General features: G+C 65.5%; 1 protein-coding gene across 4 annotated transcripts in view; it reads left to right on the top strand.

The window, feature by feature from the left end:
- LOC111153424 (solute carrier family 12 member 7) overlaps nucleotides 1-25,795 on the top strand; it is a 40,681-nt gene that overhangs the window by 5,403 nt on the left and 9,483 nt on the right. For 2 of the 4 annotated variants that reach the window (XM_022512432.1, XM_022512431.1), the window contains exons 2-19: nucleotides 10,393-10,487; nucleotides 10,799-10,924; nucleotides 13,452-13,598; nucleotides 14,496-14,550; nucleotides 15,492-15,622; nucleotides 16,288-16,529; nucleotides 17,275-17,486; nucleotides 17,708-17,875; nucleotides 18,372-18,470; nucleotides 18,956-19,013; nucleotides 19,410-19,584; nucleotides 20,961-21,079; nucleotides 21,354-21,452; nucleotides 21,820-21,939; nucleotides 22,581-22,685; nucleotides 23,084-23,252; nucleotides 25,160-25,355; nucleotides 25,624-25,793. In XM_022512432.1, the coding sequence (XP_022368140.1) occupies nucleotides 10,393-10,487; nucleotides 10,799-10,924; nucleotides 13,452-13,598; nucleotides 14,496-14,550; nucleotides 15,492-15,622; nucleotides 16,288-16,529; nucleotides 17,275-17,486; nucleotides 17,708-17,875; nucleotides 18,372-18,470; nucleotides 18,956-19,013; nucleotides 19,410-19,584; nucleotides 20,961-21,079; nucleotides 21,354-21,452; nucleotides 21,820-21,939; nucleotides 22,581-22,685; nucleotides 23,084-23,252; nucleotides 25,160-25,355; nucleotides 25,624-25,793 (2,486 nt within the window). Of the gene's footprint in view, nucleotides 1-926; nucleotides 967-10,151; nucleotides 10,246-10,392; nucleotides 10,488-10,798; nucleotides 10,925-13,451; nucleotides 13,599-14,495; nucleotides 14,551-15,491; nucleotides 15,623-16,287; nucleotides 16,530-17,274; nucleotides 17,487-17,707; nucleotides 17,876-18,371; nucleotides 18,471-18,955; nucleotides 19,014-19,409; nucleotides 19,585-20,960; nucleotides 21,080-21,353; nucleotides 21,453-21,819; nucleotides 21,940-22,580; nucleotides 22,686-23,083; nucleotides 23,253-25,159; nucleotides 25,356-25,623; nucleotides 25,794-25,795 lie in introns of those variants that run through there. The other 2 variants (XM_022512434.1, XM_022512433.1) reach the window with 2 other exon arrangements.

Below are 25,795 nucleotides of genomic sequence, written 5' to 3'. Positions count from 1 at the left end.
GCTGGTCAGGGCTGAAGCCACCGGGAGCGGGCAAGGCGGCTGGCTCAGGGGTCTTTACAGCAGGTCCGTGAGGCACGGGGTGACTGCACTGGGTCCGGTGGTGCGATGCCAGGTGGGACTGTGCAGGCGCCCATCGTCCCCTCCCAGCCCAGTGGAGTCCCCTCTGTCAGGGTCACTGGCAGGGTGGCTCCTGGGTTGGCCCAGGCTCCTGCATCAGGGACAGGTGTCGGGACAGGTGACCTTGGGCCAGGGACACCTTCCAGGGCCGCCATCCTCACCACGGCACCTGTGGGGGGCAGCAGCAGGGCCGGGCTCTGAGTGGGGAGGACACGGGACATGGGGCCCATGTTCTGTTGGTCGCGTGTGTGCTGCCGGCCTGTGTCGGGATCTCCTGCTGTCCCCCAAGTTAGGACATGAACTCTGCCATCAGCTGCCGCAGACGCGTGCCCAGTGTTTGATGTTAGGTATTAACTCCCGATCCCGGCGCCAGGCGCTTTCCGTCTCCACTGGCTTTGCGAGCCAAGCCCTCCTCGGGTTGTGTCCACTGCTGCTGTAGCCCCAGCTGAGCTGGGCAGGGCAGGTGTGTCCACGCGGCTCCAGGAGCACAAGCCTGCGGGGACGACGACGGGGGTGGGAGAGCCTTTGACGAGAGCCCAGTGGGGCACGTGTCCCGAGCCGTGGGAGTTCAGGCCTGGGGCCGTCCAGGCTGTCGGGCAGCACCTGTGGGCACCCGGGGGGACTTCGGGCCAGTGTTGTCGCTGAAACAGCAGAGCACAGAGGCTTAATGTCTTCCCCTTACGAGAAAGAGGGACGTTCCCTCTGCAGAGCAGAGGTCTGGACTGTGCAGATAAGACAGGCAGCTTCAGCAGGACCAAGATCGGGGCAGACGAAGCCAGGTCCCCTGGCCACCTGTCCTGTTTGCTGCTGCTGTGATGTGGGTCCTTGAACCTCCTGTCAGGAGTCCCGGTGAGCAGGCCCTGTGGTGGGGCCCAAGCAGGTGACCCTGTGTCCTGGGGGACGGGGGGCCTGGGGGGCTGCATCCGTGCTGGGAGGGGAGGTGTTAGGGCTGGAACCTTGGCCTGGGTCTCTGGCAGGCCCTGGAGCCCTGGCGTGCCTGGGGCCTGTTTCCTTTTCTGCTCTTGGGTGGTTTCTTGAGGAACAGTTGGAGGAGGTGGAGATGCTGTCCTGAGCCCTGTGTGGTCTGGGCTGGGAACACGAGCGGCGTCCCGGGATGTGGCCCCGCTCTGCCGGCGTGGCTCACGGCCTGCGGCTCTGCTTGGGGGAGGAGAGCCCACGGCCATCTCGGTGAGTTTGCCACTTAGAGCTGCTTTCGCTTCCGCGAAGCGGGGGCTGCTGTGGGCTGTGTGCACAGCTGGGAGCTGAGCCCGTGTCCGCTTGGTGGCCGTGGCCTGGCACCGCCTGCGGAGTGGGGGTAGCCGGGCGCTGGCACGAGTGGGGACTTCCCTTATGGGCACTGGCTGTCCCACGCCCCATGTGCGCCAGCCTGTGCTCCCGGGGGCCCTGAGGAGTGCGTGCGCCTTGTGCCTCAGTTTCCCCGTCCAGGAGTGGGTCTGTCCCCGAGGTGGCTGTGACCTCTCCGCTCCCTCTGGCTGTGGTGCCCGCAGGCCTGCTGCTTCCCAGGGAGCCCGGACAGTCACTGGGGAGGGATCGAGTGGGGCGGAGATCAGGAGGAGCCGCAGGCCGGTCTCGGGTTTCCTCCTCCCTCTGCCATAGGGGCCCAGCTTGGTGGCCGCCAGACAGGAGCCGGCGTGCGTAACAGGAGCTGCCCCAGGAGGCAGGGGAGGGCTTGGTGCCCCTGGCAGACTCACCACCCCTCCTTGGGGCTCAGTGTGCCAACGGCGGGTCGCGATGTGGGAGAAGTCACGGGAGAGGCCGTGGGAGAGGTTGGACCAGAATCGGTGCAGACGAGGGACTGATTGGGGAGTGGGGGCCCCCGTTTCCGGCGCTGGGGACACACCCTTTGGGGGAGAGTCTGGTGAGGCCTTCAGGGTGCGGGTCCCCAGAGAGGCCCCATGTCCACGTGTATAAGAACACGTGTGCGAGCGTGTGTGCGTGTGCTGTGTGAATGCGTGCGCGTGTGTCCAGCCCGCGGGATCTTCCGGGCCCAGTGTTTCTGCGCTGCCGCCTCTCAGTCACTGAGCCTGTCCTGGGATGCCCCTTCTTCTCTGGACCGAGTCAGACGTAAAGGAAACGTGCTGCACATGGGGCCACTGGCTGGTCTTGGGGACCGAAGGCCTTGTAAGTAGCAGTAGTGAGTTGCCGTGGTGGCCTTGGTCTGTGTTGGAAGGTGGCTGTGTTCCTCTGGTGTCTGGAACCTTCCCAACCCCTTCTCCCAGAGGTCCCCGAACTGTTTCCCGAGGGAGCTTCCCCTCTGGAGTGGGGGGTGCGTGGGAGACGGTGGGGCATGGCGGGAGGCCCCTGGCCATGAGGCTGCTGGCGGGTGGCGGTTTCCGGTCACTCCTGCCGTTGCCCGCGTGCTGGGTCAGGAAGTGCTTGATGCTTTGCAAGTGAGGCTGTGTCCTTGCGGGGAGCCTTCTCGGAGCAGCACGCAGGCCCAGATGCCCCTGTGGGCTGGACGCGCCCCTGTGGGGTGCTGGGCTCCGGGAGATGCCGTGCACACGTGGATATCTCTCATGCGTGGGTGGACCCTGGCGTCAGGGCAAGCCGTGCCTCCGTCCCGCATCAGGGACCCCAGAGCAGAAGCGTGATTGGCCTTACGTAAAGGGCCTTGTGTTGGGGGAGCGTGCGGGGTGTGGGGCAAAGGAGACCAGGTTTAATGTGCTGACGTGAGACCGTTGCGTGGAACTTGGGAAAGAGTGACTCTGGCTTCCACCCCAGGGGTGGCCCTGCAGGCCCTGGGCACTGAGGAGGCCCTGGGATGGGCTGGTGCTGGGCCGGCAGGAAGGGCGTCCCCTTTCCCATCAGCCCAAGTTCCTCTCTGCTTCCTCGCTGGCCAGGCACGCTCCGGAGGCGTCCTTCCTTCTGCTCTCAGGGAGCCCCAGGACGGGACAGGGTCGTCCGTCCTCCCTGAAGAGGGGCTGCGCGGTGTCAGCTCCATCTCTGCCGTGGGCCCTCTGAGGGCTCTTGTCCTCGCGATACTTGCTCTGATTTTGACACAGTATTTGTTTTAGCCAGAAATCTGCCATGAAAGCCATGGGGACTCTGACCTTGAGCCTGGCAGTGGTCTCCTGGCCTGAAGGCAGATGTCTTTCTGCACCACAGGGGGAATCCTGCTGGCCTGGATTTCAGATTCCAGCAGTGGTCCTGGTTGTGGAGCGTGGTGGGGTGGGGGTGTCACGAGTCCACTGTTGGGGTCGTGGAACCCAGAAACGCTTCATTCCGGCTGGAACCACTTCAGAGACATCCGGCCATGAGGGCTGCCCTGGGGTCTGGCCATTGGATGCACCAGGGGGTCACCTGACGGGATTCCATCCTGGCAGGGCAGGATGGGTGGATGCTGTCCCGACGAGGTCTCTTATGCCGCTGCTCTGAGACCCGTCCTCGGGGAGAGGTGGGGGACGTCCCAGTTACACACGCAGAAGCGGAAGGAGCCCGGCAGTGATGTCTGGCTCACTCCGGAGGAGGTGGGGTGGGTGGATGGGCGGACGGAGGCTGTAACCTGAGCATGGCCGGAGATGGGGGCGCTTGGGGCTGCATGGGAACGAGGGCTCACTCCGGAGGAGGTGGGGTGGGTGGATGGGCGGACGGAGGCTGTAACCTGAGCATGGCCGGAGATGGGGGCGCTTGGGGCTGCATGGGGCCTCAGCCCTCTGCGGGAACGAGGGCTCTGCATGGGCCTCAGGAGCAGACCGCCAGGGTCACGGCCGCTTCCCTGACTCTGCGAGCCCCCAGCTCTGCCCCCGGGCCTTGCCTCCCTCCTGGCATTGGATTTGCTGTGTTTGCTTGGGAATGGGAGGGATGCACACGCTGCTTTCAGGGACGGGGTGCTGGGCTGTGCAGAGAGCAAGTCTGGAGTCTGGGGCGTGCCCAGAGTCGGTCTTGGGGAAGGGCGCGCGGTTGGCCAGGATGACCTTGCCCCTGGTCATGCCGAGTGCTCATGGCCCTCACATTTCGTGGCATCAGAGATGGGCGTCAGAACTGATGGGGGACTCCCCGGGCTCTCTGTCCCTGCGGGGTCAGGGACACAGGGCACTGGTCACTGCCGTGAGTGCAGACGGGCATCAGGATGTATGTCCACGCTTGGGGTGCTGGGGCTTTCACGGAACGTGTGGTGCACATTTTGTAACAAGAGAGCAAGGTGAAGCCATGGTGGTTCACCCAGGCCCTCGCACCCCGTGCCCACCGGTGCCCCTTCCGGGCTCCAGTTCTCCTGAAACCTTGTTTTGGGCCCAGCAGACAGCATGTGTGGTCTGTTCCTGGGAGAGCCCGTCTGTGGCCTCTGGGTCCCGGGCCTGGGGGTGGGGGGCGTGGGACAGGTGCAGAAGGTGTGCCGCCAGCCTTCCCTGAGAACCCGGGGAGACCGGCAGCCAGGCGTGGTCCCTGCGGTCTCTTCAGGATGCAGAGAGGAGTACTGCGGGAGGCACTGGCTGCCACAGAGGTCTCGGGGCTGAGGAGCTTTGAAAGGCTGATCCTACACGCTGCACGGCGGGCAGAGACTGCCGCCGAGGCTGGGGACGTGGCGGGGAGGGCAGAGAGAGGATGGCCGCTTCCCTGCTTTGTGGCCACGCGAAAACAGCTGAGTGTTGAGAACCTGCTCTGCTCCTGGGCTCTGCGAGCCAAGGCTCGGCTGTCTGTGTGTGTCAGTAAAGTTTTACTGGCACACGGCCTCGCTCTTGCGCGTGTTCACGGTCGTCGGTGCTCCACGTGCTTGTGGATGGCAGCGTGGCCTTTTACAGAGGAAGCTTGCTGGCCTGTGTAGAATCTTCTGCCACGTGCTGTCTTGCTGTCAGCACGCTTGGGCAGTGTGGGTCAGGAGCCTTGTAGGATGCCATAGAGTTTATACATGGCCGTTTTTGTGGGTATGAATTTCGTGGGTATAAATTGCAGGAGAAAGGCTTTGTGGCAGGAACGCCATGGGGGGGGGGTCACTGTCTTCTGCCCAGGTGATCTCAGGTGACCTTGGTACTGGACCCCTCCCTTTTGTATTGACTATATGGGGACCCGTCCCCTCTCCCTCTCCCCCCGGGGCTGTAGGATCTTGTGGATTTTTGCCACAATCTCTCCACGTGTTGGTGACACGTGGTCGTTGGCCGCGCGTGTGCCCATGTTTATGAATGGCGCCTGCCTGTTCTCCAGGCCTGTTCGTAAGCGTTCTCTTGGCTTCTTTGAGATAAAAATTACCTTTTTGTTTGCTGAGTGAGTTTTATGTCTGGCACAGCTCTGGACCTGCAGAACCTGCACATGCACTGGTCGGATGCCACGTTCCCTGGCCCTGCGTGGCCAGTTCCCCGAGTCCATCCCCGTGTCTGTCCTGCCGCAGGGGTTCCCATGGCGACCTGGCCTGTGCCAGTTTCTGTGGCATTGCTTTCTCATGAGGCTGCGGGTTCGGGACCCAAGTGCTCAGAGGGCGGTGGCCGGGGGCAGTGGGGGAACGTGCGCTGTGACTGCTGTGGGGCTCTACAGTGTCTCCTCTGGGAAGGCGCTGCCAGGTCATGGAAAAGCAGGTCTGACGCGGGACCACCTCCAAGTCCTTGAGGCGAGAGCCTCCGCAGCCGCAAACCCAGTGCCCACCGGGGTGGGAGCTGGTGTTTCTGGAATTCCGGCACACGAGCCCTGCCCCTCGTGGTGCCGCCGTGCGGGCACACGCTCCCTGGCTCCGTTCCGTGGGTGGCTCCCCGCTTCTCGCCCTCTTAAAGGGAGCTCCCTCTGTTCTGCCAGCGTCCTGGGCACCTCCTGTGCGCCATTCCCACAGCTCCGCCACGCCCGCCCTGTTCCCCCACCCCAGTCTGTGGTCGAGCTTGTGGGGAGCAGCCCACGTGGGGCCGGGTGTGTTTGTTCCCCATGGGAGTGCGGGCCAAATGACCGTAAACCCAGTTTGTCCCCAGTGAGCAGAGGAGCGGCAGGGGCGGGCTCGGGGGATGGCCCTGGGGCTCGCCCTCCCACCCCGAGACCCGTGCTCCACGGAGGACCCTGCCCTGCTCTGGCTTGGGGCGCTCTGGGGCGCTGTGCCTCGCTCTGAGGGGATCTCGGGGCTCAGCAGTGTTGGGAATTAAGTGCCGCCAGCGGGCAGGTACACCGAGCAGGTTCTCAGCAGATTTCTGTGAACCGGATTCAGTCCTTAGGGCGCAGGCGAGCCCCACGCGGGCTCCCCGCGGCAGGAAGGGAGAGGAGCCTGCTGGGGGCGGTGCGGGGACAGGTCCTGTGACCCCGCGCAGCGGCCGGCCGGGCGGGCTGCGTGTGCCGCTGCCCCTGCCGCTGTCCCTCCGCGTGGTCCTGGCAGGACGTGGGGCCGGGCTGCTGTCTGCCCAGGCTTGTCCCCGGGCCCCTGTCGTTGGGCACACGGTCTTTGGCGCGCCCGACACCCAGGAATGACGCGGCGTGCTCAGGCTGCGCCTACGGGGTTGCTGAGGGGACGGCGGGCCCCGTGCGGTTGGCAGTTCGGGGGCCTTGAGCCGTCGGCCCAAGCGGCCGGCCTGGGGCTTTCCCTTCGGCGAGGGCCCTGCTAGAAGCCGTTTCCTTTCTGCTTGAACAGTTGTTTCTAAGCTTGGCTTTTGCTCGAATGGGAGTTGGGGGCGTGGGGAGCGCTTGGAGGATCCCCGCGTACCTGTTGGCCCGAGTTGCCCGAATACCGACATTGAAGGCATCTCTCTGCCCCCTTCTGCCCTGCAGGGTGTCCCCGAGCCGCTGGGAGGCGAGACCACGCTTCCTCCGGCTTCGCCAGCAGGCCCAGTGCTGTCCTTTATCAGAGGAACCCCAGGCACAAGCTGCTCTCCCCCTTCCCGACGCTGGTCTCCCAGCTTCCAGAACCTTCCGCGCCTGTCTTTGTCCACCAGGGTGCGGCGTACCTGAGGCGCAGCTTCTCTGTGGGTCCCTGTCTGGGTGGCCTCAAGCTTCCTGAAGTCTTTGCTGTCACGCGTTTTCGCTTCCGGGTGTTGGCTGGCTTGTGACCCTGGTGTTTACTTGGCCTAACCGTGACCTTGGTTAGATGGGTGTGCTTGCCTGGTGACGAGGAGCAGGTGCCACGGCCCGGGCCTCCTGTCCGCTCGTGGGTGGCGCAGGTGGCGCTGCGGTCGTCCGGGGGCTTTTCCCTGCTGCACCGGGTCCTCGGTGGGTGTGCCTGCCCCTGTCCTGCGGCGGGGGGTTTGGGTGTGTGCTGTGACCTTTCACTCTGACGCTCGGGGTTTGGGAGACGCCTGCCCTCTTGGCAGGGGGTGTGGGTGGCGGAAGAGCCCCCGCCAGGCAGGGAGCCACGGCCACGCCTGGGGCGCTCGCTCGCACACAGGCTGGTCTTGGGCGAGCTCACCCGAGTGTGTGCAAGGGGCACCCGCGCCGGGCCCCGGTGTTCGGGGTGGTTACTGCAGGGTTTCGCCTGTGCTCAGGGCGTGGGGCCGTTTCCTTGACCCCCCGTGTGCGGTGATGATGGCGGTCGGTTGGAATACGGTCGTTTGTACTCTGCTTGGTGTTCTGTCCGTCCTCCTGGTCTCTTCTCGGTGTGGGAAATGGTGCAGTTTCAGGAGCCGGGCAGGGAGCCGCCGTCCTGACGAGTGCAGGGGCTGAGGTCCGGAAGGGGCCGTGTGGCGCCGAGCAGGCAGGCAGCCACGGGTGTGGGGGTGTGGGGGGCGGGTGTCACGGCTGGGACCCTGAGGGTCTGGGGGGGCCTTGGGCGGCTGGGTGTGCCATCAGGGACAGGGTGTGCCTGGACTTTGGGGGCTGCTCGGCTGGGGAGGATGGGGGTTCTCTCCTGTGCCCAGCATGGCAGCCCGCTCTCGCTAACCCTTGTCACCTTGAGCTGCTGTGGGGACGCACTGGGGACCTCCCTAGCCCCACCCCCGAGTGTCTGGGGAGGACGGTGACCAGATTCTGGCGGCTGAAAGGTCTTAACGGTGACCCTTGAGCTCGGAGACCGTGCAGGCCAGACACAAGCACAGTGCCCACACGTGACCCTCGAGGACCGCCGTCCCCACGGCCGGCCCTCGCAGGACCCCTGACGCCCGCCTACCCGCTTGTGAGGCCCTTGTGGGAATTCTGTCGGGATGTTGGCGTGACAGGACCTGCCGTGAGTCCCCGCGCAGCGCGGGGGGCCGCGGGGCCTGAGAACACTGGTTGTGGAGACTTGTCCCTCCGCGCTGGGGAGCCGTCCAGTTGGCATCAGTGGTCACAGGTCAGAGGCCCAGGTGGCCCGAGCCGGTGCTGTGGGTTTGAGGGTCTCTTGCCTCACTGAGGATGGACCCCAGGGGTCCTCCTGCATGCGGGTATCTGGCCTCCCGTAGGGTCACCTCCTTGAACTCTGGACATCCGGGCACGAGCGCCCACTCTTGCGGGTGGTGACTCCCAGGCAGGTACGGTGTCGGGGGACGCGGGGGGTCCCGGCAAGAGGGTGCGGTCCCCGGGCTGCTCACACCACCTGCCCCCTCCGTGGCTTCTGCACGAGGGGCAGCATCAGCGTCCCGGGTGACACGGGGCTGCGATGGGGCCCCTGTCACCCAGGGGTTGTAGCTCGTCCCTCTGCTTGCTTTGGGCCGCACGGTGCAGTGCCCGGTCTCGGGGTCTGGGAGGTGAGCCACGGACTGGGCTGGGAGCCCACGGACTGGGTGGGGACCCGAGCACTCCGTGTTCCTGCGTGCCTGGCGGCATCACTCCTCCTCTCGGCCCTGTGTGAGCTGCTGGCTTTCTTGTTGGGAGCGGCTCTGGCCAGGCCATGGCCGTGAGTCCCCAGGAGTCGGGGGGCAGCGTGGGACCAAGGGACGTCTCAGGACTTGCCGTTCCTGAGGGCGCGGTGCTCCCGGGGCCCTCTCCTCGGCCCCCTGCGGATATGCCCGCGCTGCCTGGGAGCCCGGCACCTGGGAGCGGGCGCCGTGTGCTTCCCGGAGGCTGAACCCCGTGACGGACCACATCCTGTTGTGCTTTTCCCTGGCAGCTGTGTCCACCGTGGCCCGTGGCACCGAGCCTTACCGTGTCTCGAGCCACATGCCTGCTAAGGGGCCACGAGGTGCCGGGTTTTTCCTGTTCTGATGAGCACGGGGTGTCTCGGGCTGGGGCTGTCTGGCCAGCTCTGGGGTCTGCAGACACGGCTGCAAGGCGGTGCCGGCCTGGAACCGCCTCGCGGAAATGGGAGAATCAGCGGCCGTGCCTCGGGGGGCCTGACCCGTGCCCACACGGAGGTCACCGCCTTCCTCAGAGGCACAGGGTGACGGGTGTGCGGTGGGCAGGCTCTTGGCGGAGGGTGGGGGGTGCAGGATCCTGAGGGTAGGCAGTGCCTGTAGGCAGGGCACCGGGTGGTGGGGCCAGGACCCCGGCTTCGGGAGCAAGGTCCGCAGTCACCAGCCCTGAGCAGTGGGGCTCCTGCAGACTGCGGGCTTGTCTCTCACGGGGTGCACCCCACGTGCCCGTGTGTGGGCTGCTGACCTGGCGGACGGCTCTGTGGCGCTTCAGCCCAACCCCAGGGCCTCTGTAGGGGCGCCACGGCCACAGGGTAGGCTGTCTTCCCTGCGGTTGGGCCGCTGTCCCGCTGGGGTCCTGGGTGTGGTGGTAACATCCCGACCCCCAACCCTGGCATCCAGCTGGGGTCTCCAGGAGAATCAGTGGGGGCTCAGCTTGGATGGGGAAGGGGGTCAGGAGGTCCTGCTGGGGGTGGGGGTCCTGCCAGGGCGTGAATGTGCCAGACCTAGGTCCGGCTTCCAGGATGATGTGATTTTCCCGTGTGGGGATCTGATATGGGGGGGCGGGACACAGGGCCTGACTTGTTGTCACCATCTGTCCACACCTAGGCCACTGGTTGGCAGGGATGGGGCCCTGAGCTCTGCATTTGCTGAGCCTGCTCTGCTCCCCCGTGGGCCTGGGCTCGCATCCACGCCTGGCCTCCTCTTGCCCTGGGCACTGCGGCCCACCCCACCCCGCCCCGCCCCAGCCCTGCCCCACCTGGGACAGGGTGACCCTTCTGTCACTTAATCTCACTCTTCGTGTCTTTGAGTCATGTCTCATAGGTGGGGAAACTGAGGCAGGGAGGGCTGGGTTGCTCGGGCACAAGCAGCTGTCCCAGCAGCCAGGACCACGACCCCGAGGAGCGTCGCTGGCGGGGTCCCAGGCACGGGGTGACGTCTGCAGGTGACATGCGCGTTTGTGTTCGGGGGGCTCAGCGGCCGCCCCCGTTGCCCCGCACCTGGCTTGGGGGAGCCAAGGGTCCTGGTGTCCCCTCAGGCCCCCCTCAGGCCCTTGGGCTTGTAAGACTGAGCTGAGTGGACACCCCTCTAGGAGATGGAAACCCACGAGAGAACAGCCCGTTCATCAGCCACACGGACGTGGACCAGGAGAGCTTCTTGGAAGGAAAGAACATGGCGCTCTTTGAGGTGACTTGCACTCCCTCCTCTGGGACACGCGAGACCTTGTGGTCTGCTGAGGAGCTGGGGGTGGGGCGGGGGCGCCTGCCTGACGAGACGCCGCACACTGTGGGAGCCTCTGTGGCCACCACCGGCACAGGATGGGCCGTCTGGGGAGCCCCGGACCCCTGGCTTGGGGCCTGGTGTGCACGGGTCGGGTGACGTGGGCCCACCTCAGCCCCGTGGATCACGGCTTTGGAGCTGGAAGTGCCGGGAGCCCCATGGGAACCCCAGTGGGTGTGGGGACCCGGGGGACTAGCCCTGCCTTGGCCCCCAAACAGGAGGAAATGGACAGCAACCCCATGGTGTCCTCGCTGCTCAACAAGCTGGCCAACTACACCAACCTGAGCCAGGGCGTCGTGGAGCACGAGGAGCACGAGGAGGACAGCAAGAGGCGCGAGGTCAAGGTGCGCCCTGCCCCCGGCCGGTCCTGCCCCCGGCCGGTCCTGCCCCTGTCCTCCCCCACATCCCCCCAGGCCCCATCCCATCGCCCTCTCCCACCCCATCCCTTCCACTCATCTACTCCTTCCCCATGTTCCCCTGTCCTCACCCTTCCCCATAGCTCTGTTCCCTCCCTGGGGCCGTCCCCGAGTCCCATGAAAGGTGATTCCTTTCCTCTCTCTTGCCTGAGGCTCAGTTCAGAGTGGAAACTGTCCACCTCCACGAACAGGGGCAGGCAAAGGCAGCGTGGGGAGCAGAGGTCTGAGTGGCTGGTCTTGAGGGGTCTGCGTTTCTGCGGGGTCCCCGCCAGCTGGCTGGGGTAGCATGGGAGCTGGTGAAAGGCCTGGGTGTCCTGATGGCCGCTTCCCTGCCTGCCTCTCCCTCCTCTGTCCACCCTGCCTGTGGTGCCAGCCTCATGCCCGAGGTGCCAGGCCCTCGGCGCACACAGGGGTCCGCCTGCTCCCTGAGCATACGTGTCCAGCCTGACCTTGACCATTAGGAAGTCGGCCGCAGAAGGGATTTCTTACTGTAAATGCAGCAGGATAGACGCTGGGTTTCCTGACACTGGGGGCGTTTGCTCTGCGTTCGGCACTGAGCAGTAGACCTGGGGTGTGGAGACTTCGGCACAGCTTCGCCCTGGTCGGCTTCCTGGGGCAGAGGGCTGTGGGGACGCTGGGCCCAGGTGACACCGTGTGGGGAGCTGACAGCTGTGGGTGCTGTGGCATCAGGCACCACGCTTGCGGCTGAGATGCTCACTGGTGTGTTTCTGGGGTTTTGCTCCTTCCTGGGCACTGCCTATGGCTTCTTGGGCTCTTCTCGGGCCCAGATGTTGGGAGGCACGGGCCTTTCCCATGCAGCCGGCACACGTCTGTCCCTCTGTGTGCTGGAGCTCGTGTCCCAGGGCACTGTCCACTGCTTTCAGGAATGGGGCTTTCCTGTGGGTGGCCTGGGTCTTACTGCTTCTTAGAACCTCCTGTGGCCCCTGCCGTCTCCCCCCGCTGTCCCGCTGCCGCTACCCTGCAGCTGCCCCCTGCTGTCCCCACTGCCCTCTGCCGTCCCCCACTGCCCCCGCTGTTCCCTGTTGCCTGGGGCAGCCCAGCACCGTGTTCAGCAGTGCACCTCTCGGCTTCTGGGCATGTCCGCCAAGATGTCATCTAAGCGTCCGCGGGGGTGAATCTGCAGAGCACGTCACGTGGCTTGGTGCCATGGCCACATTGGGACTGGGAGGTCCTGTCCCTGAGGCAGGGGCCCTGTCTGGTGTCTCTTCCCTGGGGGCGCAGGGGCAGGGCTGCGGTCACAGCGGTGCAGCATAGCTGTCCTGGAGACAGGCAGGTGGGTTCTGGGTGGGATGAATCAGCCACCCCACTCAGGGCTGACTAGGTCCTGGGGTGTGGGGACCGCCCTTCCTGTCTCCTGTGTCCCCCCGGACACCGGAGCTTGCGCCCAGAGACCAGCCCCCACTGCAGGGTACCATTTCCAGGGCTCCTCACGTCAGCCAGGCTGCTCTGTCAGAGTTGCCTATAGGAGAGAATGGGAGGCCTGGCCTGCCTGGTCACTTGGGTCTCCCCTGGGACCACTCCAGGAGCTCACAGAGAAATAGGTGCCCCATGGGGGGGCAGGTGTGGACTGGGAGCGCCACACCGGGGGAATCCCTTGGTGCTCGGTGGCCCTGCCCCGTCCCGGCACAGGGACAGGCGTTCTGGGTGCACACCAGTCCTTGGCCCCGGGAAGCCCGCAGAGCCTTCTCCCGCGCCCTTGACGTCCATACCTTCCTGTAGCTCTTCACTGGTAGCAAATGTCTGCAAAGCAAATCCCCAGTTGTGCCGATTTTGTTCACCTTCCATGGAGCATCGTCTCGCCTTCTCTGGTGGCTCATTGGCCCCGAGACCTTGGGTGTGCCCCCTGCCTGTGGTGTCTCGCCAGCTGCGGGGCAGGACAGGTTGGGACCCGGCGCCGTCTGCCCTCGTGCTGGCTTCTGGCCTGGTTGTCGCCCACCCGGCTGGTGTGCCAAGCCTTGGGACCTCCAGGATCTCAGAGGACACCCTGTTGGGCGCTTCCCAGCACCGCGTCCCAAGTCCCCCAGCTCACGCAGCTGCACGTCCCGTCTGAACTCTCTCCCACGGGTTCAGGGTGCGGCAGGCTCTGCAGGACTTGGCTCTGCGGGGCCCTTGATGCGGTTGGGGAGCAGCTGCCCGTCTTCCTCCTGCGTCCGTGGCCGCCTGGGCCTCTGCAGCCCTGAGCTGTTGTCCGCTGGACGGGGCCTGGCTCGTCCTGCTCTGTTTCCCTGACGTGGCCGTGGCTGCCCTCGTGGCGCCCCATCCCGCTCCCTGGCAGTGTTATGGTCTCAGGTCTTCCCGGAACCCACGCTCCGGAGGATTTCTCCCAAAGCCTCCCTTCGGGGTGGCCTGGCTCCCTCCCGCGCAGCCGGAGCGTGCCGCCCGCATCCCCAACCGCGGCCCCTGGGCTCCCGGGCACCGCTATGATCTCTTCCAGAGCCCGCGCATGGGCACCTTCATCGGCGTCTACCTGCCGTGCCTGCAGAACATCCTGGGCGTGATCCTCTTCCTGCGGCTCACGTGGATCGTGGGCGCGGCCGGTGTGCTCGAGTCCTTCCTCATCGTCTCCATGTGTTGCACCTGTGTGAGTCGCCGGAGACCCCGACCCGTGGCCCTGGCGCTCATGGCAACCCCCCCCCAACCGCTCCTGGGTCGGCCATGGCTCCCGCGCGTCCCGGGCTCTCCTGCCTTGCTCTCGCTGTGGGGAGCGGACCTAGGCCCCTCTGGTCCCCCAGGCGTCCCCTGGAGGGCTCCAGCCCAAGGGTTTAGGCCCCACGGCCCGTCCCCCTGCGGCTTCACGGGTGGAGCAGTCTCAGTTGCGTCCCCTGGCAGTACTCTGGACATGTTTGGAGAAATTGCCATAAAACCAGAGAAAAGGCGGGGGAAAGACCAGGGACTTCTTGAGGGAGCAGGCACGCCCGCTCGGACCCCCAGCCAAGGCTGCACCCGGCAGGACCGCAGTGACCACTGAGGCCCTGAGCTTTCCCGAGGCTGTTCCTTCTGGCCCTTCGGTTGCAAACTGCCCACCAGCCTGTGGTGTGGCCGCTTCCTGAGCCAGGCTGGGAGCTAGAGGCAGCCCCCTGGGGGACAGCTCGGGACATTCTGCATGCATCGTCCAGAGCAGGTGCTCCGATGGGGTCCCCCATGCACCCCCGGGCAGCGGGCACCCAGATGGGGTCCCCCACATACCCCACGGTGGGTAAGCATGCAGACAGTTTCCCCGTACCCCACAGCGCCCAGACACAGTCCCCCGTACTTCACGGCGGACGGGTGCCCAGCCTTTCATTCCAGGTGGGGTCCCGAGTTAAGTACTCCTGGGTGTCCTGTAGGAGCTCAGCTTTGTCAGTTGAGGGGGAAAACAGGCGTAGCCCTGAGCGTCCTGGAGCCTGTCTTCCTGTGTGCGGGACAGCCTCTCTGTGGTGGGGCCAGGTGTGGCCCCAAAGTGGCCTCTCTTCTGAGAGGATCACTTGTGTCTTTGCAGACGATGCTGACTGCCATCTCCATGAGTGCCATTGCCACCAACGGTGTGGTCCCAGGTAAGGATGCCAGGGCAGGCCGCGTGGGGTCCCGAGTTGAGCCCTGCTGGGGACCCAACCGCAGGCCTCCGCTGAGGCGGCCGGCATTCTGCTCCAGAGGGCCCCAGTGTGCCCGTGCCCTCACCCGCCTGCTGGCCAGCCCAGAGAACAGACCTCCACATCTGGCGGGCAGAGGTACGGAGAGGCAGGCAGGCTGGGGACACCCTCCGCACAGCCAGCTCTCCCAGATGCCCCGTCCGCAGGGACCCTGCCTCCAGGTGGAGGTGCTCGTGGGTTCCTGGCTCTCAGCGGTGCACGGACGCACCGAGAGCTGGCGCTTGGTGTCCTAGGTGTCTTCCCCAAGGGCACTGTGGACCGTCTTAAGACCAAGGCGCACCCTCGTCCCCAGTGCCTGACCCCGCACTCAGAGCTGCTATGATAGTGGGACTCTGCCCCCGTGGGGACGGTGCTTCCTTAGGAAATCTCGCATCAGCTCCATGGTCGGAGACGCTTCCTGCTCCTGGTTCTGGAGTTAATTTCTCCCAGACCCTCGTTATTTAGAAACCAACCGAAGTGCCACCGTGGGCGGGGACAGCCTTCGCTCTGTGGGGAGCTGCCTTGGCCTCGGAGCCCTGGAGGCTCAGCTGCCTGTAGGGACCACGGCGGCTTGGGTGAGCGGGAGCTGCAGGCCAGGACAGGGAGGGACTGTGCTGCGCCTCCAGGTTCTGGGGAGGCCGCTGGTGTGGCCAGTGTGGATCCACAGTGGCCGTGTCCCTGTCCACTGGCCGAGCCACCTGGCCTTGGGGTCTGGGGTCGGCCATGCTCTGGTGCAGACGGTGCCCAGCAGCCACAGACTTCGTGGCCTTTATGGGGCGAAGCGCACAGAACCGCGGCGTTGGGCTCAGCGCGGGCATCGCGGTAAAGCGGGCGACGCCAACTGCTGCTCCCTGTCCCGTTGGCAGCCGGTGGCTCGTACTACATGATATCACGGTCTTTGGGGCCTGAGTTCGGGGGCGCCGTGGGCCTCTGCTTCTACCTGGGCACGACCTTCGCCGGGGCCATGTATATTTTGGGGACCATTGAGATTTTTTTGGTAAGTTCTTGTTTTGGGTTGGTTTTCTGGATCCCGAGGAGTCCCTCCTGAGGCACACGGGCCCCCACAACCGGCCCCTCACTCGGACACCTGCCTCCTTGGGCTCTCAGGGGGCCTGGCTGCGTCCCTCTCTTGGTGCCGGGCCATGGATGATGGCAGTGACCCAAGGTCTGTCCCTTGGCTGCCTCACTGTCCATGCTGGGCCATGGCTGGTGGCAGTGACCCAGGGCCCCCCAGCTGCCCTTCGGTTCGGCCGCCAGGGCTCTTGCCAGGCCGACATCTGGGTGTGTGATGGGCTGCAGGCCCGAGTGGAGGGCCGGCCAGGAGACGGCTCCTCAGTGAGGAATCGGTCCATCCTGTTGTGTGCACACGGTAGGGCCCCTCAGAGACGAACTCACTCCCAGGTTGTTAGGTCGTGGTGGCCCCCGGCCTGCAAGGTGAGCTGAGGCTGCCCAGGGGCCGGCGTCCACAACACGGGCTGCAGGGGCAGCGTCTCTGAGCCTCCATGTCTGTCCGTTGTCCAGGGCCCGCTGTCAACGCGTCCGGGCGGGAGGGCCCACGGCGGGGGAGGGCCCAGCCCTGCAGACAGAGGCACCGGCCCTGCGGGGCCGCTGTCCAGGTGTGGGGGGTTGGCAGCCCTCCTTGACACCCTCCGTGCTCTGCAGACCTACATCTCCCCCAGCGCGGCCATCATCCAGGCGGAGACAGCGGAAGGCGAGGCCGCGGCCATGCTGCACAACATGCGTGTGTATGGGACGTGCACGCTGGCGCTCATGGCCACGGTGGTCTTTGTGGGCGTCAAGTACGTCAATAAGCTGGCCCTGGTGTTCCTGGCCTGCGTGGTGCTGTCCATTCTCGCCATCTACGCCGGCGTCATCAAGACCGCCTTCGACCCGCCAGACATCCCGTGAGTCTGGGGCCTGGGCAGTGAGTTCTCCAGCCTCGCGTGTGCCTGTGGCCATGTGGGCGGTCTGGGTGGCCGTGCTGGGGGTGCGGATGGCCCTGCTCTGGCCCGGCTCAGGGCTGAGCCCGCAGGGTTCTTGTGTGGCTGTGCTGTCTGCACAGGTGGGATGGGTCTGGTGGCGGTCAAGGTCAATGGGGACTGCTGACCACAAGGGCATTCAGGCAGCCCTGAGCTCCTCGTGGGGTGGCCCATTCCCCCATGCTCCCTGTACCCCGGCTCCCCTGGTCCTCCCAGGAACCCCCGTGGGTTCTTTTCTGTCTGTCCTCTGCATGTGGAGCCCGAGTCCCAAGGAAGGGGGCTGAGGTCCCAGAACCGGGGAGCAGGCTGTGGTCTGTCTGGCACATGGTCTGTCAGGCTGGCATGTGGGTCCCACACCCACAGGGCTGACGCTGCAGGGGCCTGGCCAGCTGGGTGGTGGTCAGTGCCGACCCCTCCCAGCTCCTTGTGTGGAGGGAGACGCCGGCATCAGATGCCCCAGCTTGTGCCGAGCTCTGCACCGCACTGGGCCGAGCCTGGAACGGGAGCAGGGTTGCGAGGGACCGCCGGGGTCCTGCTGCGGCACCCGCCCCGCACAGCTCACGTGGCCTTCCTGGCGCCCAGGGTGGAGTGACAAGTGGCTTTGCTGCGCCCAACGCCAGTGGCCCGAGAAGGGCCCATGCGCCCCCTCACGCCAGACTCCCCGCCTTAGGGTCTGTCTGCTGGGGAACCGTACCTTGTCCAGACGCGGCTTCGACGTGTGTGCCAAGTTCCACGCTGCCAACAACGGCACGGTGCCCACTGCCCTCTGGGGCCTCTTCTGCAACACCTCCATGCCCAACGCCACCTGCGACGAGTACTTCGCCCAGAACAACCTCACGGAGATCCAGGGCATCCCTGGCGTGGCTAGTGGCGTCCTGCTGGGTGAGTGCCCCGGGGTTCCACGTGGGGCCGCAGGCCGCCGACCCTTCCTTCCTCAGGGTTTGCTGCCGGGCGCACACGGGGCTGTGGTAGGGATGACGGGGCTTGTCTGGTTCTTCTGGGACAGGTTGTGTCTCCTCCTGTCGGGTGGAAGCCTGTGGGAGCTGGTCAGTCGTTCGCCCCTGCTGCCTTCCGGAATCTTGCCACTGGCCTGTTCCTTGCAGATAACCTGTGGAGCACGTATGCGGACAAGGGAGCGTTGGTGGAGAGGAAAGGCTCACTGTCGGTGTCTGTGCCGGAGGAGAGCAGGACCAGTGGCCTGCCCTATGTCCTCACTGACATCATGACCTACTTCACCGTGCTGGTCGGCATCTACTTCCCCTCCGTGACCGGTGAGGCCCCGCCCTGTCCCCCTGCGTGCACACCTGCCCCCGTCCCATAGGCAGCGGGCCTTGGGGTCTCTGCTCCCTGCATGCTGATTGGGGTGTGGGAAGGAGCTTTGTCCTGAGCACCCCCCGTGGAGCAGTGGCACTCACAGTCACAGACCGTGGTGGCTACACGTGGACCCTCGGTCGTGCTTATGCGACAGTCGGCTGACATTCTGGGACAACCCTTGGCGCGCACTGGTGCCTCACCCCCGCCGGAATGCCCTTCGGTGGCCCCCGCGTGGCCTGGCGCCTGCAGCCGTCCGCGTGTCTGGCCTCTGCTGGCCCTTTGGCGGCCGCCTGGGCTTCCCCTCCACGAGCCGGAACTCCGCGGCTCAGGGGCTGGGTGCGGGTCCCCGGTGCGTCTCTTCAGGCCCGCGGCACCCTCCCCGTGGGTCGTGGGCTTGGCGGGCAGCATTCGGCTGGTTTGTAGTCACCGTGGGCCCTTCGGCGGTTTTTGTAGGTATCATGGCGGGCTCGAACCGGTCTGGGGACCTCAGGGACGCCCAGAAGTCGATCCCCACAGGGACCATCCTGGCCATCGTGACGACGTCCTTCATCTGTATCCTCAGAGGGGCCGAGGTGCGGGAGCCCATGCTCTGCCTGCTGTTGCCCCAGGGTTGAGGAGCCAGCGGGCGTCTGCCTGCTGGAGGACAGTGAAGACGCCACGGGGACGCCACCCTCTCGGCTGGCTGCGCACGAGCCGTTCTCTCTAAATTGCGGGTAGCCCCCGTGTCATCCAAGCTGACATGTGGCGGTGACCTGTGACTGCAGGCATGGGGCGTGGGGCCCGTGTACAGTCACGGCAGTGGCATGCTGGCCGCCACGCTCTGTCTCTGCTGGGCGCCCATGGCCGTGATGCCACGGGCCGTGTACAGCCTGACCCACGGTAGTCAGGGTGGGACAGTGAGGAAGTCACTCGAGGGCTGTGGGGTCACAGCAGTGCGCTGGGCGGGGGCAGGAGGGGTGTGGGCCGTGTCAGGCGCATCTGCATCTGGGACCTTGCGGGTGACGTCGCGTCCGCCGTTTCCTTGACACCCGACACAGACCTGTCCTGCATCGTGCTCTTTGGGGCCTGCATTGAAGGCGTGGTCTTACGAGATAAGTATGTTGGTTTGCGTTTGCGGCTTCTGCAGGTTTTCGGGTCAGCATCTGTGTTCTCGTAGACGATGATAGCGTTGACCTGGGGACCTCCTCCAGGATTTGAGGCTTTGAGGCTTTGAGGGGAGAGCAGGAAGCCCTGTGGCCCCTCTTGGGGGCTTCTGTTCAGCTCGTGGTGTGTGTCCTGTCCTGCTTCAGCCTGGAGCGGGGGAGCTCTCTCCCTGAGAGCGTGGGGGTGCTGCCCCAGACAACAGGGCTGTGCCGGCGCCCATTCTCGAGAGTGACGTGGTTCCTTGCTCGTGGGAGAGGACGGTTAGGGTGGTAGTGCCTTCATTCTGGCTCAAAACGTGGGAAGACGTTTATGTTTTCAGCTGGTATCTGAAAGCCTGCCCGCCTGCAGGTTCGGGGAGGCCCTGCAGGGGAAGCTGGTCATCGGCATGCTGGCCTGGCCGTCCCCCTGGGTCATCGTCATCGGCTCCTTCTTCTCGACCTGCGGAGCTGGCCTGCAGAGCCTCACGGGGGCACCACGCCTGCTGCAAGCTATCGCCCGTGACGGCATCATCCCCTTCCTGCAGGTGAGCGGGGCAGCCGCCCAGAGAGCAGGGACCCGCAGGAAGGGGTGTGTCTCCGGGTCTTGAGTGTGTGTCCAGAGCTCGAGCTTCACGGTTAACAGACGGACCCGCATCCCCACTGCCGGCAGTCCTGCCCCAGGTGGTCACGGGCTGAGGGTGCAGGTGCGTGTGGGAGTGGGGCGGGGAATGGCCCCTCTCCCCCAGGGCTGTGGGAGCAACCCGGGGAGCCCCCGCCTCCTGCAGGGCCAGCTTTCATCCTGCTGGGATGCGGTGTCCTCCCCCGAGGTCGGAGGCTTCTGGAATGAGCTCGAGGGGCTGATGCCTTAGTGTCTTGGGGCCAGTGCCTCAGATGCCACAGGCTAGGGCTCAGACAACACATGATTTGCTCACATTTTGGGAGCAGGAAGTTCCAGACACAGGTGTGGGCAGGGCAAGTTTGTCTTTGGTGTATAGACACCACCTGCCCCGAGTCCGCACCTGGCCTTCCTGTGCTTCTGTCTCTGCCTTTTCTCACAAGGACGCCGGTCATCTGGGTTAGGGCTGCCCCGGCGGGCTGAGTCACTGTAGAGCTCACACTGTAAACACAAGTCGAGTCCCTTTTGAGGGGCTGGGGCCGGGGTTTCTCTGTGGGGCTCTGGGGCACAGAAGGCCCCTTCATCATCTGGGTGTGGGGCCGGTCTCCCTGCTCTGGGGTGCAGTCCTCACCTCCGCTCCCGGGAAGGTTCCAGCATCCTCCGCAGCTCCCGTCATGGGCTTGGGCGCAGACAAGGTCATGTGCTGCCTGCCCTGAGACCCTGCATCGGGCATTGCTGTGAGGAGTGAAGGTGGCAGTTGCGGTGTCCCTGGTGCCCCTGGTGCCTCTGGTGCCCCAGCCCCCGTGTTTGTTTCTGGGGTCCTTACATGTGTCTCTGCAGTGTGCTGTGCACGTCCCTCCCCAGAGCCCCCAGGCAGCAGGGACTGTGCTAGAAAAGCGTTGGAAGCTGGAGTCCTAGAGACAGGCGTGGCCTCCACGTGGTCCTGCCTGTGTGGCCATGGACGAAGGGTCCAGGCCCCTTTTGGGGGTGCCTAATGGAGTTCTCCTGAGTACCTGTGCCATGGGGACTCTGCACCTCCCCCTGCGAGGCTGGCCTTAGGATGCCCGGGAAGCTGCCCTCCAGCACATGGAGGGGTCACCTTCACCCCCCACCTGAGCGCTGGGAGGCCTGGTGGTGGTTCTGGATGCTGGGTTTTCCTGTTGCCTGAGCTGGGGACGGTCCAGGAGGCTCCGTCCTGTCCGAGCCGCGCTGGGGCTGCACATGAGATGCTGGGCTTCTGGAACGCGGGTGGTTGCTCCCGTGGCATCTGCCCTGTGTCCGCAGCCCACCTGCTCTCTCCTGCAGGTGTTTGGCCACGGGAAGGCCAATGGGGAGCCCACGTGGGCCCTGCTGCTCACGGCTCTCATCTGCGAGACGGGCATCCTGATCGCCTCCCTGGACAGCGTGGCCCCCATCCTGTCCATGTGAGTGGCTGCGGGCACAGCAGGAGGTGCGAGGGGACGGGCCACGGAGATGGGGCTGCCACTTGTCCACGAGGCGGCGTATGCGGCCCTGCTCTGGAGAGAGTGGATGCACACGGTCATGGGAGCCACGTGACCCTCGTGGAACGGTGCCGTGGATGGGAGGGGACGGGAGGGACCGTGCTGTAGTGGGAAGGGTGGGAAGACCACATAGCTCCTGCAGGCTGGGACCGTGGGACCTGACCTGGCTTCTGTGGTCCTGGCGTTGGGCCTCCAGGTTTTTCCTCATGTGCTACATGTTCGTGAACCTGGCGTGTGCCGTGCAGACCCTGCTGCGAACGCCTAACTGGCGTCCACGTTTCAGATACTACCACTGGTGAGCACGCCCGCTGGCCACAGGGGCCCTGATGGTCTCTGTAGAACCGGCCGCAGCCAAGCTGGGGAGGACCCAGGGCCCGGGTGGGTCACCCATGCCCCTCAGGCATCCAGTGGGACATGGTCCCCGCTGGGGGCTCAGCCTCAGCACCTGTTACTGTGGGCTGCTCGGTCTCTGTGCCGCCAGGGTGCATGGCGGATATGGGAAGCCTGCTGTGCGTTGTGGCCCGTGGGGTGCTCGAGCGCCCTGGGAAGGGGGGCGGGGGCACGTGGTCGCCGGTGTCACTGCTGCTGCCTTGTTGCAGCTGAGCGGAGTCCTCGTTCAGGGGTCCTGGGTGTGGCAGGCGAGCGACTGTGTGTCCTTCCAGGGCGCTGTCCTTCCTGGGAATGAGCCTGTGCCTCGCGCTCATGTTCATCTGCTCGTGGTACTACGCGCTCGTCGCCATGCTCATCGCGGGCTGCATCTACAAGTACATCGAGTACCGCGGGTGAGCACCGTGGCCGGGGGCCGGGCTCCCTGCGGGGCGTCCGCGTGGGCTCTGCGTCGCCTGGCGTGTGGGGGGTGTGGGGTGTCCCCATGGGGTCCGCATAGCCCAGGGGATTGGGGACCCTCACAGTGAGAGTCAGACCGCTGTCCCAGGGCCCAGCTGGGCAGCTCTGTCCAGCCGCATGCCTCTGTCCCAGCAGGGGGACCCGCATTGGTTACTTGGAATCGATTCCTTGTGACTTGTGACATTTCTGAGAACTTCGAAATCCATCCGACGAGAGCAGTGACGTGTGATGGATTTCAGAATTTCCCAAAAGTGCACTGCATCCCAGAGCACATCCCAGCGCACCTGGTCCATCCCTGTGGCATTTCTCCGGGGGGTGGGGTCAGAGGGGTCCTGGCCACTGCCTGGAGGCCCCCTTCCAGCTCTTCCCAGGCTGGTCAAGGAGTGTCCGGATGTGACCACTCCTGGTGAGGCCAGGGCCACCGAGCCAGCTGCGCTTGTCAGTGTCCCCCGTGTCCACACAGACCCCACGCTGGCTGCTCCGGGAGGCTGCCCAGGAGGCCTGTGGTCCAATGAAGCTCTGGGCCCTGGCCCTGGGGTCCCTTCCCGAGTACCTCACTGCTGCCCCTTCCTCGCAGGGCCGAGAAGGAGTGGGGTGATGGCATCAGGGGGCTGTCACTAAACGCAGCCCACTATGCCCTGTTGCGTGTGGAGCACGGCCCCCCCCACACCAAGAACTGGAGGTGAGCACCCCAGCCTCCCCGACCGGCCTCACGCCCTCTGAAGGCACGGAGTGTCGTCTCTAGTGTTATGCTTCAGAGACAAAAGCCATTGCTGCTGCTTTTTGGGGAGTGGTTGTTTCGAGAGCTTCTAGCACCTTCCTTCACTTCACAGTGGTGGGCCGGGGCGTGGTCAGCGTGCCTCTGGGCACCAGGCCTGACCCAGGTAGTGTGGTGAGTGGGGCACGGGGTGAGTTGCCCTCCCTGGGGTCCTGCCAAGGAAGGGAGTAAGCATGTGGGATGCCAGCCGCGTGTCCGTGCTTCTGGGAGGACGGGGATGATCTCTGTGCTGAGAGGCGCCCGGAGGCTGGGCTGGCCTGTCCCTGCTGGAGAGCGCGGGGTGACCGTCACCTGTGCCGCAGGCCCCAGGTGCTGGTCATGCTGAGCCTTGATGAGGAGCAGCGCGTGAAGCACCCCCGCCTCCTGTCGCTCACCGCCCAGCTCAAGGCCGGCAAGGGCCTGACCATCGTGGGCTCCGTGCTGGAGGGCACCTACCTGGACAAGCACGTGGAGGCCCAGAGGGCCGAGGAGGTGGGCAGGTGTAGCGGGGCCGGCCGGCTGGCAGGCAGCGTGGGGACGATGGGCAGGTGAGGGCGGCGTCAGGGAGGTCGGACCAGCAGGTTCTGTACGTCTGAGGCTCTACGCCCGTGAGCATGGCCTTGTGTGTTGGCCCACCGTCTGGTTTTGTGGAGGACCGTGGTTTCTGGGTTCGGTCAGGACTGCACTGAGACATGGGGTGGAGCGTCTGCAGGTTGGAGGCCCTGGCCCTGGAGACGTCCGCCCACCAGCCCGCTCCCCTGTGCCCCCCACAGCTCGGCCTGGGCTCTGTCCCCTGCTGGCCCGTGCTCCCCTCTCACCTGTGCAGGCGGCGCAGCTCAGTCTCTTGTTCTCGGGTTCGTCCCTGTCGCCGGATGGCAGAGCAGCCCCGCGTCGGGGTGGACGTCTGTGCATCCGAATCAGGCTGCAGCCAGAGGCTCCTTGGGTCCGAGCAGGGCGTGCGGGGCAGTAGTGTGTGACCTTCCTGGCGCCTTCCTCCGCCAGACAGCCAACTCCTTGCTGTCGCCGGCTTGTGGGTTCAGCCCAGTCCCGGGAGGCCACAGATGTGCTCGGTGCTGCTCCATGTCCCCGAAGCTCCAGCGTTCTCCACGGGACCCCAAGCCCGTGGGTTCTGGACTGGAGATTGCTGGCCACAGGCTGTGGGTTCAGACGTTGTTGTCCTTGTGCTCTCCACGCTGTCGTGTCTTTGGCGGGACAGCCACTCACTGGGTGCATTGGCCACGTGGATGGCCTCGTGCGTGTGGCGACAAGCTCTGGCCCCAAGCCGCCGCAGTGTGCGAGAGGCCATGGTGTTGGTTCGGAGCACGAGGGCCACGGGGTCGCCGGCTGTAGCTCTCCCCGCGCGGGGGCTGTTCTGGGCAACTGTGGGGGTGGGGGGTGTCCGCGGCCTGGGTCGCTTGTGGTGTGGCTGCATTCCCCGTCCGTTCCCCTTGTGAGACCAGGGACTGCCGTCTGTGCACACACACAGGCCCGGACTTCTCTGGTTTTGCCCACAAAATCGCGTTTCTGGCGGCGTTGGCGGTGAGACACCGGTTTTCTCTGTGAGCACCGTGTGTGTTGGCGTCAGCTTCGCGGCCTGTCATGCCCGTGTCTGGGCTTCTGTGCCTCGAGGCCCCTGCGCTCGCGCTGGGAGGGTTTCTGGGGTCTCCGCGTTGTGAGCGGTCTGGTAAGTAGCCCGTGGACTCGTCTCGTTTGCCGCGGGATTGTTTGTAGGAGGACGTCGTGGGGTCAGTGGTGGCATGGACTCGCGGAGTCTGCGCCAGATTCCACTTTTCTGGTCCACCTGGCAGTCTGCGTGAGCGTGTCTGAGGGACTGGTGTGGCCCCGCTCTGCCGTGTCTTGGTGGCTCGGCTCTGTCCCTGCGCTGGGAGTCTAGAGAGCACGTGTGAGGAGGTCCAGCTGGGTTTCACCCCAGATGTGCAGCCCCAGCGGGGGCCCAGATCCATGGTGTCCCCGAAGGGAGGGGAGCCCCATCCGTGGGCGTGGTGGAGCAGTGGCTGTCTTGGGACAAGGACCCAGGCTTGCCACCTGGCCCGATTCCTGGACTGACCAGGAGCATCTCAGCTGGGTTGGGGGGCACGTGGCATTCATCCCGCTGTATAAGTGGCAGCAGCTGGCCGGGCCTGACCTTGTCCCCCACCTTTCCCACCGTTGTTTGGTGTCCCTGCTCGCTGAGTAGGGGCTTCTCGGGGAAGGGCCAGGCTGGGTCCCGTTGGGATGTAGCCTCCGTGGAGCTGGCTCATGGGCCAGCCAACGTGAGGAAGGGGGAGTTCGTCCCATCTCCCGGGGGCAGGAGCAAGGTGGCCTTCCGGAGGCTGGGGGCCATATGCGGTTGGCCCCCCAGTTTCCCGAGAAGGCACCGACCCAGCTTGTCTCCCCAGAACATCCGCTCTCTGATGGGCGTGGAGAAGACCAAGGGCTTCTGCCAGCTGGTGGTGTCCTCCAACCTGAGGGACGGCATGTCCCACTTGATCCAGTCAGCTGGCCTGGGGGGCATGAAGCACAACACGGTGCTCATGGCCTGGCCCGAGTCCTGGAAGCAGGAGGACAACACTTTCTCTTGGAAGAACTTCGTGGGTGGGTATTGCGCTCAGGCCCGTGGGCCGCGTGGGGTCCCGTGGGAAAGCACCCTGTGGTTCGGGAGCCTCGCTGCCGGGTGGGCCAGCCCTGCGGTGTGGCGGATCCCGGGGGTCCCACCCCTCTCAGGCCGGTGGCACCATGGCCGGCCGGGGTGGGCTGCCTTCAGCGTGCGGCCAGTTGGGGCTTCACGGGGACCCCGTGGCCTTGCCTGCCTCCCGTGCCGGCCAGAGCCCGCAAGTCCATGGGGCGACCTGCTTGTCCACAGAAACCGTCCGAGACACCACGGCTGCCCAGCAGGCCCTGCTTGTGGCCAAAAACGTGGACCTGTTTCCACAAAACCAGGAGCGCTTCAGTGACGGGGACATCGACGTGTGGTGGGTCGTGCACGACGGGGGCCTCCTCATGCTGCTGCCCTTCCTGCTGCGGCAGCACAAGGT

The sequence above is a fragment of the Enhydra lutris genome, unplaced genomic scaffold (assembly GCF_002288905.1).
Source record: "Enhydra lutris kenyoni isolate GAN:26980312 unplaced genomic scaffold, ASM228890v2 scaffoldscaffold32, whole genome shotgun sequence".
Classification (NCBI taxonomy): Eukaryota; Metazoa; Chordata; class Mammalia; order Carnivora; family Mustelidae; genus Enhydra; species Enhydra lutris.
The sequence above is the reverse complement of the archived record's forward strand: the minus strand, read 5'-3'. Positions and strand labels throughout refer to the sequence as shown.